Below are 12075 nucleotides of genomic sequence, written 5' to 3'. Positions count from 1 at the left end.
TTTTTCTTGAATTTCATCTTTGCAAACCTCCTGGACAGAAAAGCCAGATGTTCATCAACATCATCAGAGTCATCTTGACTGGAATTGTCTTCAACCTCAGCTACTTGCTCCTTTCCCTTGCTTGATTCTGATTTGCTTGTGCCAATTTTAAGAATTGGCATTGTCTTTTCTTTATTCCTGGCTTCAATCTTCTCATTGTCAGCTACAAGTGCAACTGATCCACCTTTTCTTTTTCCCTTTTCCAACAGCTCATCTTGCTCCATCTCAAGTTCATAGGTCTTTAAAATTCCATATAATCTTTCAAGTGTGAAGTCCTTATAATCTTGAGAATTTTTTAGAGAAACTGTCATAGGCTTCCATTCCTTTGGTAGAGACATCAGAAATTTTAAATTGGAGTCCTTGACTTGGTACACTCTGCCATACAGCTTCAATCCATTCAACAGTTTCTGAAATCTGTTGAAGGTATCATTCAATGATTCGCCTTCTTCAAAATTAAAATATTCATACTGTTGAATGAGAAGCTGCATTTTGTTTTCTCTAACTTGCTCAGTACCTTCACAGATAAGTTGCACAGTATCCCAAATCTCCTTAGCAGTTTGGTTGTTAATGACATTGTCAAACATATCTTGATCTAGGCCATTAAACAGAATGTTCATGGCTTTCTTGTCCTTGTGAACCTCTTCAATATCTTCAACAGTCCATTCTGCTTTTGGCTTGGGAATAGACTGTCCAACAGCAACTGTTGCAGTAGCAGCTGTGGCCACCTTGTGAGGGATGTGAGGACCATTTTCAATACAGTTGATGTAGCTTTCATCTTGAGAGAGAAGATGTAAATGCATCTTCACTTTTCAGTGATGATAGTTATCTCTTTCCAGGATTGAAATCTTTACACCAATATCCTTCTTACTCATGATGTTAGCAGAATAGATCTTTAAACTCTTTGTATGTTAAGAGCTTGCTCTGATACCAATTTTTATTCCCAGTGAACTAACAATGAGATTTACAGAAGGGGGGTTGAATGTAAATCTCAAACTTTTTCAAGTTTTGGGCAGTTTCTAAGGCTAAGTGTTTTAATGAATAAATGTGTGTGAATTGCTTTAAGCTAATACAAACATATATATATTCAAACACAAATATAAAGAACACAAAGAACTTATAAACTTTTCTGGTGGATTTGTTGTTCCACCAGAGATGTGTTACTTCATAAAATCTGTGATTCAAAGAATTAAATCACAGCTGCGTCCTAGTACAAACTAGATGATTTTCTCTCTGGATTTTTCTAAACAGCTCTGGAAAATTCACCATCTAATTACTAGCTGCTACTTGGTTTATATATCACCAAGTTTACAAGTGAAGACAAAACTGTAAAATATAATTAAAAGATTTTTCACATGTTTCTTCTTCATTTCTCTATCCAATGCAATTTAGGTTTAGCTGTGAATCTTTGAATACTTCCTTGTTTGCACCAGAATGGAAATGCTGCTTTTTCTTGATTCCTCCTAGAGGCTGCCACATTCCAGTTTGTCTCTGTCAACCCATGTGCCTCTGTCAGCTTATGAATTGTCAATATCAACTGCTATTGAGCTTAGCATCCGTTGAAGTTTTTATCCGTTGATGGCTTTATCCGTTGAAGCTTTTATCCGTTGATGGCTTTATCCGTTGAAGCTTTATCCGTTGAAGCCTTATCCGTTGATGCATTAGGAGTTGAAGCTTTATCCGTTGATGCACTCATCCTTTGATGGATGTTATCCGTTGAAACTTTAGAGACATCCGTTGAAGCTTTGTTTCTCATCCGTTGAAGGCCTTTAATATCAGTTGATACTACTTCACTTATACAAAATTACAAGGCATGAAATATTTACAATTAGCCCTCCTATTTGCATATCCACTAGTAGTCAACATGACTCATAATTTCCCACAACATCTAAGAATTACAACTTAAATACAGAGAATGAAATGTGCTACAATACTAAACTTATTTCTAAGTAAAGCTACTCCTTCAATGGATAGCCAGAATGGTCTTATCCGTTGAGGCTACAAACACCAGATTTCTACTTAAGTGTTTTGTTGAACTTATCATCAAACTAATACACATATTCCTAATAAAGAAAAACCATGGAATTGGGTTCAAGGAAAGGAGAATGCAGTGCTATAGTCGGGTATGTTCACAGTTGCTGGAATAAGTGAAGAGTCATCGAGTGATCTTCACTCTGAAGAAGAGGCTGTTACTTCACAACAATCGAGTGAAAATAATGAATTTGAAAGCTCTGATGTTAGTCCACAGTCCACCGAGTTGAATTCAGAATCTGCTGTCGATAGTGAAGCCCAAAATCACAGATCACTTCAAAATATTTATGCTGAGATAGAGCAAGTCGAATTGGAGGATAAGGAGCTGTTTTTTATGGGAGTCGACGAACCAACAAACTAAAGCCAGGCAGTGAAAGATATAAATTGGAGGAAAGAAATGAAACAAGAGATTGAATCGGTCGAGAAAAATAACACTTGGAGGTTAACTGAACTACCACCTGGAAGAAAACCAATCAACTTGAAGTGGGTGTATAAGTTGAAGAAAAATGCAGAAGGTGAGATCGTAAAATAAAAGGCAAGAATTGTTGTAAAGGGGTATGTTCATAAACCAGGCATAGACTTCGATGAGATTTTTGCACCAGTTACACGGATCGAAATGGTTCGTTTGTTGTTAGCTTTGGCTGTCAAGAAGAGTTGGGAAGTCCATCACATGGATGTGAAAACGGAGTTTTTGAACGGGGAGGTTCAAGAAGAAATTTATGTGACTCAACCTGATGGATTCGTGAAAAGAGGGCATGAACATCTGGTCTACAGGTTAATAAAAGCTCTATATGGGCTCAGACAAACGCCACAAGCTTGGTATTCGAAATAAAGCAAGTGCCTTGAAGATATTGGTTTTGAGAGGTGCCCGTATGAGTACGCTGTTTACACAAAGAAGATGGGTAGTGAGGTTCTGATTATTGCCATCTACGTAGATGATATACTGGTGACTAGTTCGAGTGTTGCAGCTATAAGGGATTTCAAGGATCAGATGAACAGCTGGTTTGATATGAGTGACTTAGGAAAGCTGTCTTACTATCTTGGAATAGAAGTGAAGCAGAACGAAGGTTACATAGAACTAAGGCAGACGGGATATGCCAAGAAAATACTTGAGAAGGCGGGCATGTTGGACTGCAATTCCACCAAGTATCCAATGGACCCAAAGGAGTGTATTAGTAGTGATTTGGGAGGTGTGGCAGTCGATACAACCCAGTTTAAAAGCTTGATGGGAGGCCTCCGAATTCTTGTGCACACGAGGCCGAATATTGCATTTTCTGTTGGCGTAATTAGTAGGTTCATGGAGAGACCTACGGTGATGCATCATAATGCAGCAAAGAGGGTGCTCAGGTATGTGAATGGCACTCTATCATACAGGTTGACTTATTCGAGGGACAACAGAAACAATGTGCTCACGGGATACTCTGATAGTGATTTAGCGGGTCACATCGAAGATAGGAAGAGCACCGGGGCTATGGTGTTTTATTTGAATGAGAGTTTGATAACATGGGTTTCTCAAAAATAAAGGTGTGTGGCTCTTTCCTCATGTGAAGCTGAATTCATGGCAGCAACTACTGCATCCGGTCAGGCGATTTGGCTTCGGAAGCTTTGAACAAAGATCACAGGAGAGCAAACTGGTTCGGTTATTTTGTATATTGATAATAAGTCTGCAATCGATTTAGCAAAAAATCCCGGTGTTTCATGGCAGTAGTAAACACATATATATTCGATATCACTTCATCCGTGAATGTGTTGAGAAGGGCGAGATATTTGTAAAACATGTAAGCACTGATATGCAGCAGATACTCTCACAAAGGCTCTCATGACTGTAAAGTTTGAAAAGATGCGTCAGCTGTTAGGAGTTAAGGATGTAGGCAAACAAGTCTAGACTAAGGGAGAGATTGTTGGAGTTTAATCTAAACTTATTTTGTTTAATTTGTTTAGTTTAGGTGTTTTAATTGATTTATATTTCTGAGGTGTTAGTGAGAGACCTCGTCTTCAGTAGTGCAGAGAGATTTTAGGAGTTCAGAGAATAAGTCGTATGATTTAGAGTAGTGCTAGGTGTCGCAGTTTTAGTTTCCTACTTTGTAGCCACTTTTTGTTCTTGGTTTAGTACTTATTTTGTTATTCTCAGCATTAATAATATAGCAGACTTAAAGTGCATCGTTTGTTTTTCCCAGTTTTACATACAAACACGAGTATAATTATATTGCAGGTGATCAGATTATCAACATAATCATGGCTCAAACGATTAGATAAGATGATTGCAAGAATAAAACCATAAAAAACACTGTGATGAACTTCTCATCAATTGTAATCAACATTTTAAATTCCAGAAACTACTTGTACAGGACATCAACCACAATGTGATTGCTTCAGCATTGTCACTTTTACAAATCTAAGAGAGATCACAATCAAAGCACGTCTAGAAGGATATGATATGTCCCCCGGTACACATTATACCTCCAACTTGTTTATCTGAAATCTAGACAACTGCTGAGGAATGGTGGATATAATAGGCCCGTACCTCTGCAAGCAATGTGAATGGACAGAAATTAGAAACAATCATAACAAAAGAGCAAGCTCTGAAGAACACTTTACAGAAAAACAATATAGTGTAATTTTTTGATATGGCATGGAGCAGAAATTATTCCTGCACATAACACTTGAACACATTTGGCTCTTCTGTATCTAAGAACAAGGCTAAATAATACAATTCAATACAAAATTTTCTCGGACCACAAAATTTAAAATTCACTATACCTGAGCATTATCGTAGAGTTCGTATAATGGAACAGCCAGAAGTTTCAAATTCTTTGGAACTGCGAAGTACTGTTTCTCGGACAAATGAACGAGAAAAAGTTTCTTGCACTCCTGCATTACAGAAGAGGTGGCCACTTATGTCATCTGCTATACGCGAGGAAATCAGAAAGCAAGAAGCCAAGAATATTAAAATTACATACAGGGTTGTTACATTACCTTGGGCCTTGTAATATGTGGAGGGCAGTATGGGTACATTACGTTCTCAAAGTTTGGCCTCCACCACGTACCGACACATTCCCCTATCTATAGTTGCATAATACACATTACTGAAACTTCAAACTCATATAAAACAAGCTTCAGATCCCTGTTTCTTAATGAAGTAGTACCTGCCATTCAGGCTGATGACCAGCCGATGCAGCTCCAAGTTTGCTGGTAAGCTTTCTTTTCAGTCCGGCAATTTCTAAAAACATCGTAAACAAGTATACATTGTATCTTCAATATAATGCAAAAGAAAATACTGTATGCAATTTCTGAAACCAAATATAGTAAATATTACCGCTTTCTCCTGGCTTGATACGCCCCCCAGGAAGTTTGCAGAACGTATCCCCAATTTGCAGAAGAAGTATATGGGGATGATTATGTTCATGCATCTGCAAAACTCAATAAGTTTAACCTTTCAAGTGACCAATGTGTACACAACGTACCAACATTTTGTTAACACTCTCACGTTTACCATAGCAAGGAATGACATATAATTGCAAAGCTTTAACTTTAAGAATCTTAGGGGCATTATACACTTATACCATGATGATTTAGGTGCATTATAAGTTGTATCTAAAATTTAAGAATAATCATGTCATGTGTATCAAATTTTAATCACGAATACTTCATCACCAATGTAATCAATTATAATTAATGTACCCGTGGAGAAATTACTTAAAAAATAATAAAATTCAGAAAAACTTTTATAAGTTAACTAAATTCACAATTGTATGTGCAAATCAATATAAGGGACCATACCAACAATATTCCTTCAACAGTAGTCCTCATGCCCTCTTTCATGTAACTGCACAAACAATAAAAACACCCAAAAATACTTAACAAACAAAAAAAACAGTAACAAAATTTACAATCTAGCTAGGGTCTTTAAATCAACGTAACTACACACATTAGGTACAAATAATCTGGAAAACATTTAACAACATTAAACTAAAATCTTGCTCAAACAAGATAAAGATAAATATATAAATTAATAAATGTGTACATAGTTTTCATGCGAGCAAGACGATCAGCAACAGAAGTGTCTTTCTCCATCTTCCATTCTTTGGTTCCAAATGTGTAGTTTGATAGTTGGTATGTGTTTATCACAGGGCTCGCCATTTTTTTTATCTACACAAACGAGAGAGAGAGAGATGAAAATGGGCTGGAGTACTATAAAGAAACAAGGGGAGAGTGATGTTTCTAGTAAAATCCTGAGTAGTTACTTGAGCTATGTTTTTGTTTCTTGCCTAGGCGACAAATTTAACATCAGTTAAGTATTGAAAACAGCCGTTCTATCTCTACTCATTACTCCTTTTATATCTTTTAACACTAGGCTTTTTACGGGTCTAGGTGAGAATAATTTTTAAAAATAAATTTTGGAAGATTAAATGTTTATGTTTTTCTCAAAACTAATTTCCAAATTTTTTCTATAAAAACTTGTTTGATTCAATACCTTTTTTCATCCATCAAAATGAAATTAAAATTTACTTAATATATTTTGTCAAATTTTCAAAACTAAAAAGCTCAATTTTACTACTAATGCTGCTCCAAATAATATTTAAAGAACTTTAACCTAACCAGACACATATAATAGCATCTCTACTGGTATTAGTTATAACTGGTTGACTAAATTGTATATGTAGAATATTATGTAAAATTTGTTGAACTTTGTACTTCGATATATTGGTTAGCTATATTTTAAAAATAGTAAGTTATTAAAATTTTATGTTGTTATAAATAAAATATATTACTTCAATATGGTAATAAATGAATATTTTTTTTACAGATTTATTAAGGCCTGTAGTGGTTAAACAAATATAGCCAACATCAAAGGTTGGCTATATTTATAAATAAGGGTAAATTTTTTTTACGTAATCTCTATATCTTTTATTTTTATTTATAGTATATATTAATTTTTTGTTAAGAGTTTTATGTGGTTCGAAATACTGTAAGACAATATCATTTACCATTAAATCAAAGCAGGCAAAATTTCAAAACATGCAAATTTTGACGTATATATGACCAAATAGTGTATAAGACAATATTAATTTTATTTAAATCTCCTACACTCAAAATTTTTGATCTAGGACCTAATGGGTGCCGTTTTTAGATGTTATTGACCTAATAATAAGGAGGAGTATGATTATATATTATTGAGCGTTAAAATAATGCAAAAAGTTTAACCTATGACCTAATGAACGCCCGTTTTAAGATATTATTGTACCTAAATTTATATGACCTAATAAGATGACTATATACCATTAACCGTTACACCAATACATTTCCTATAAATTTCCTTTTTACAACCTCCCTATGATGTATTATTTTTTAACCCAACAAACACAGACCGACAATTAATGCAATTAAGATATTTAACCAAGAAATAACTTCCCTCTAATTGTTGTATAAATCTTCTTGAAAAAATTGTCGTATAAAAAGACCTCTTTAGGATAAAATACATATTTTATATAAAAATTATTTACTAATTAACATTTTACTTTTGAGAAATTTATCATAAAAATGATGTATATATACTAACATTTTGATTTTGCTTTTGGGAAATCTTTCTTAAACTCCTCGTACACCTTTCTAACATGGATTTTGCTAATATTTAAATTGATGATATCCAATCCAATTATTAAATATTAATTAAAATTTTTGACCTTACATCTTCGGTTATAGATATTTTATAGTTTTTATTAATTTTAAATGATAAATTGTGATTTTGTATTCAAAAATATCTCTGTAAAATAGTGGCATGACTAATATAGATGTAGTTATGTACAAATATGTAAAGATCAAAATTTCAACTTTAACTAGTCAATGTTTCATTACTTTTTTGTCTTGAACAGATAAATTTTGAAAAATACTATGTGTACAAAATTAATTCACAAAATAGTTATAAAATATTACATATCAGATTTATATTAGTTAAATGTAAATAGACTACTGATTTCATACTACCACATCATAACATCTCATTTTGTAATTTTTCTTAACATTTTTTATGTCCTTAGCATTACCCATAATTTTTTATTATACATGACTAGTCAAATTTAATAAAATATAATTATAAATATATATAACTTTACTTTCCATTTAACTTTCAATATACAAAGCCCAAAGGCTTTCGGCAGTGATTGTAGAGACCCTCAAGAAGCCGATCAAGGTTCAAACTTGTAGATGCTCTAAAACTTGTAGATGCTCTAAAAATTAAATTCAACTTAATTACTAATCAAGAAACCTGATCAAAGTTTTGAACTTGGAGATGCTTTTAATATATTCATATTATTACTGAAAAAAGGTGCCTGGTTCCTGCCAGTTATTTATACATCATTCTTTGGAGCACAATTGGCCCATAGCTACAACCAATCCAACTTGATGTTGATGAGTTCAAGTACTGTTTGGTTTTAGTGGGATCTGGCAAGGACCACCGCAAGAAGCAAAACTCTTAATCCTTAAACATTTGACAAGTAATAATCACCATTTAAAAGATTAGATAAGATGATTGCAGGAATAAAACCAAAAAAACAAAACAGCTTGATGAACTTCTCATCATTTGCAATCAACATGTTCAAATAGAGAAACTATTAATTGTACAGACCATTAACCACAATGTGACTTTTACAATGTGAGATTAAGTAGAAGCGCCTCAAGTCTAGACGGATAGGATTTTTCACTAGGAAAAGTCAAACTCTATAGTTATCTGCTAAAGTAATAAGGTGCCAATCAGATATCTCCTATAGCCTACATATGAGCTCCTTAAGTCCTCCAGCACACATTACTCCTCCAACATGTTAAACTGAAATCTAGACAGCTGCTGAGGAATGGCTGATATAACAGGCCCGTACCACTGCAAGCAACGTGAATGGGCAAATATTAGAAACAATAATAACATGTGTACGGAGGATTACAAAAGAGCAAGCGCTGAAGCTTCTCATGTGACAAACTAGTTTTGCTGTTAATTTTAATGTGAATAATTTCACAGGAACACTTTACAGAAAAACAATATATAGAGTGACTTTTTTGTTATGGCATGGAACAGAAATTATTTGTGTAACATTTGAACATGTTTTGCTCTTCTGTATCTAAGTAAAAGGCTTTATAATACATTTCCATTCTAATTTTTTCTTGACCAAAAAAAATTGAATTCACTAAACCTGAACATTGTCGTAGAGTTCTAACAATGGAACAGCCATAAGTTTCAAATTCTTTGGAACTGCAAAGTATTGTCTCTCGGACAAATGAACAAGAAAAAGTTTCTTGCACTTCTGCGGTACAGAAGAGGTGGCCACTTATACTCGAGAAGATCAAAAAGCAGGAATTTAAAAATTACATACAGGGTTGTCACGCATTACCTTAGGCTTTGTTATATGGGGAGGGCAGTATGGGTACATCAACGTTTCAAAATTAGGCCGCCACCACGTACCAACACATTCCCCTATCTATAGTTGCATAATAAAACATTGATAAAACTTCAGAATCATACAAATTAGTATAACATTAAACGTGAAAATCGATGGAAAAGTGAGAGTTTGGTATCACAGTCTTATAAAACAAGCTTCAGATCCCGGTTTGTAAAACATAATACAGCAGGAAGTAGTACCTGCCAATCAGGCTGAACACCAGTAGCTCCAAGCTTTCTCGAGAGTTTTCTTTTTAGTCCGGCAGTTTCTAAAACATCGTAAACAAGTATTGTATCTTCAATATAATGCAAAAAAAGAGACAATATGCAATTTCGGAATCCAAAAATAATTAATATTACCGCTTTCTCCTGGCTTGATACGCCCCCCAGGAAGTTTGCAGAACGTATCACAAATTTGCAGAAGAAGAATATGGGGATGATTATGTTCATGCACCTGCAAAACCGAACATTGAAGTCCTCATCTTATCTCACAGTTAACACTAATCAGCTCCGTGTACAAATTAAGTTGATAAATCAGAACACCTTTATGGTGACATCATTTTAGGAGTAAGGGGTTTAACCTTTTAATTTGAAGTGACTAGTGTGGATCAGACTGAGAGTACACACAACCCCAACTATCTGTGAACACTTCCGTTTTACAAAAGCACTCACTTTACAATCACGAGGAATGACATATAATTGCATAGCTGTAACTTTAATAATCTTAGGTTACTTATATAATTTAGAATTACCATGTCATCTGTATCAAAATTGTAATCACGATGAATACTGTATCACCAACTTGTATAATCTACTAGTCACATAATGTACCCTGACTACCCTTGGAGTAATTACTTAAAAAATAGTATAACTTCAGAAAACACTTATAAGTTAATTAATTTCAAGAATGTGTGTGCAAGTATAATTAGGGACCATACCAATAAAATTCCTTCAACACTAGTCTTCATGCCTTCTTTCATGTAACTGCACAAACATTAAATATAAAATCACAAAATTTACAATCTAGGCAATTTAAAAAATTACATATACTATTTAGCAAAAAAAACAACTACATACTACATAGTATGCACAAATAACCCTCAAACAATATGGCAAAAATCTAGCTCATATGATAAAGGATAAAATTGAATAAATAAATGTACAAACTTGGTTTTCATGCGAGCAAGACGATCATCAACTGAAGTGATCTCCATCTTATACTCCTTGGTTCCAAATGTGTAGTTTGATAGTTGGTATGCGTTTATCACGGGGCTCGTCATTTTATTTATTTATGCAAACAGGAGAGGGAGGGGGGGGGGGAGCCAGGGGGGGGGGGTTTGAAAATTTGCAGGACAGAATGTTAAAAATGGGCTGGAGTATAAAGAATCAAGGGGAGAGTGATGTTTCTAGTAAAATCCTAGGAGTTACTTGGGGCCAAGTTTTTGTTTCTTGCAGAACCTGTTTTTGTTTCTTAGGTAAACAGACAAATTTAACATGGGTTACTTATTAAAATCTGCCATTTTATATTAATATTTTTGGGGTCTTTTGTAGAACTTTGGCCTTTCATGGGTCTACAAGAAAATAGCTGTAAAAATAATTTTGGAAGACAAACATTCTATTTTTCTCAAAATTAATTTCCAAAAAGAATTCTGCAAAAACTTGTTTAATTAATTTATGTTTTTCATTTTCAACCATTAAAATAAATAAAATTTATTAATTAATATTAGAAATCCAATTTTAAAACTTTAAAAGCCCTACACTACAACAAATCAGGGCTTTTACGACGGTCAACTTACGACGATTTTTTTTGCGCGCCTAACTTACGACGGTAAAATCATGTCGTCGTAATTATTTACGACGGAAACCATATTTTGTCGTAAGTTAATTATTTTATTATTAAAACTATTACCAAACGAATAAAAAACTACAACCAGCCGCGTAGAAGAACGACGTCGTGTTTAATTTACGACGACATTTTTTATTTCCGTCGTAAGTTCAATATCTTATCATTATATTATCGTTAAATTTTATTACAAAAAGAAAAATAAAAGCTACTGTGAACGATGACGTCATTTAATTATAACTTACGACGACCTTTCCGTCGTAAATTGTCATTTAATTAAAACTTACGACAGAATTTCCGTCGTAAATTGTCCAACTAACCGCAATAAATGCCACCTGCAAACATTTGTTAGTCGTTCAAAAGTATAATATTTTAAGCAAACTTACGACGGGAAATTGATTCCGTCGTAAAGTAATATGTGCAGTGTGCAAAATGCTACTGTCTCTTTTGGAATTTCATTCTTTTCACTTTTTTTCCTAACAAAAACATATCTTCATATTATTCAAAATACATGATGACATAACAACAACGATTTCAACGATCTTCAATGTAAGTATTCAATTTTAATCTCCTATTTAATTGTTTATATGCATTTAAATATATAATTTATTATTATATTTAGTTGCATGTTCAACATATATATTTATATATGTGTGTGTATGTATGTGTGATTATATGTTATTGACTTAGCATTTTTTTTATTTATAGATGTCTTACGATTCTAGTTGGATCACTAAAC

The 12075-nt window shown here is 33.7% G+C and overlaps 2 protein-coding genes across 2 annotated transcripts; both read right to left on the bottom strand.

The window, feature by feature from the left end:
• Positions 1 to 4352: 4352 nt before the first annotated feature.
• Positions 4353 to 6250, bottom strand: LOC141706201 (pre-mRNA cleavage factor Im 25 kDa subunit 2-like). The gene is made up of 7 exons (XM_074509016.1): positions 6092 to 6250; positions 5848 to 5893; positions 5384 to 5477; positions 5214 to 5287; positions 5044 to 5130; positions 4828 to 4938; positions 4353 to 4593 (listed from the first exon to the last, which is right to left on the bottom strand). Exons 1-7 carry the CDS (start codon positions 6205 to 6207, stop codon positions 4522 to 4524), a joined length of 600 nt encoding a protein of 199 aa, XP_074365117.1. The 5' UTR covers positions 6208 to 6250; the 3' UTR covers positions 4353 to 4521.
• Positions 6251 to 8796: 2546 nt separating this feature from the next.
• On the bottom strand, positions 8797 to 10795 carry LOC141706200 (pre-mRNA cleavage factor Im 25 kDa subunit 2-like). Its single transcript, XM_074509015.1, has 7 exons — positions 10661 to 10795; positions 10432 to 10477; positions 9854 to 9947; positions 9695 to 9762; positions 9447 to 9533; positions 9249 to 9359; positions 8797 to 8941 (listed from the first exon to the last, which is right to left on the bottom strand). Exons 1-7 carry the CDS (start codon positions 10771 to 10773, stop codon positions 8870 to 8872), a joined length of 591 nt encoding a protein of 196 aa, XP_074365116.1. The 5' UTR covers positions 10774 to 10795; the 3' UTR covers positions 8797 to 8869.
• Between the last annotated feature and the right edge of the window lie 1280 nt (positions 10796 to 12075).

The sequence above is a fragment of the Apium graveolens genome, chromosome 2 (genome assembly GCF_009905375.1).
Source record: "Apium graveolens cultivar Ventura chromosome 2, ASM990537v1, whole genome shotgun sequence".
Classification (NCBI taxonomy): Eukaryota; Viridiplantae; Streptophyta; class Magnoliopsida; order Apiales; family Apiaceae; genus Apium; species Apium graveolens.
Note: the sequence above shows the minus strand (reverse complement) of the source record. Positions and strands in the feature narration are given on the sequence as shown.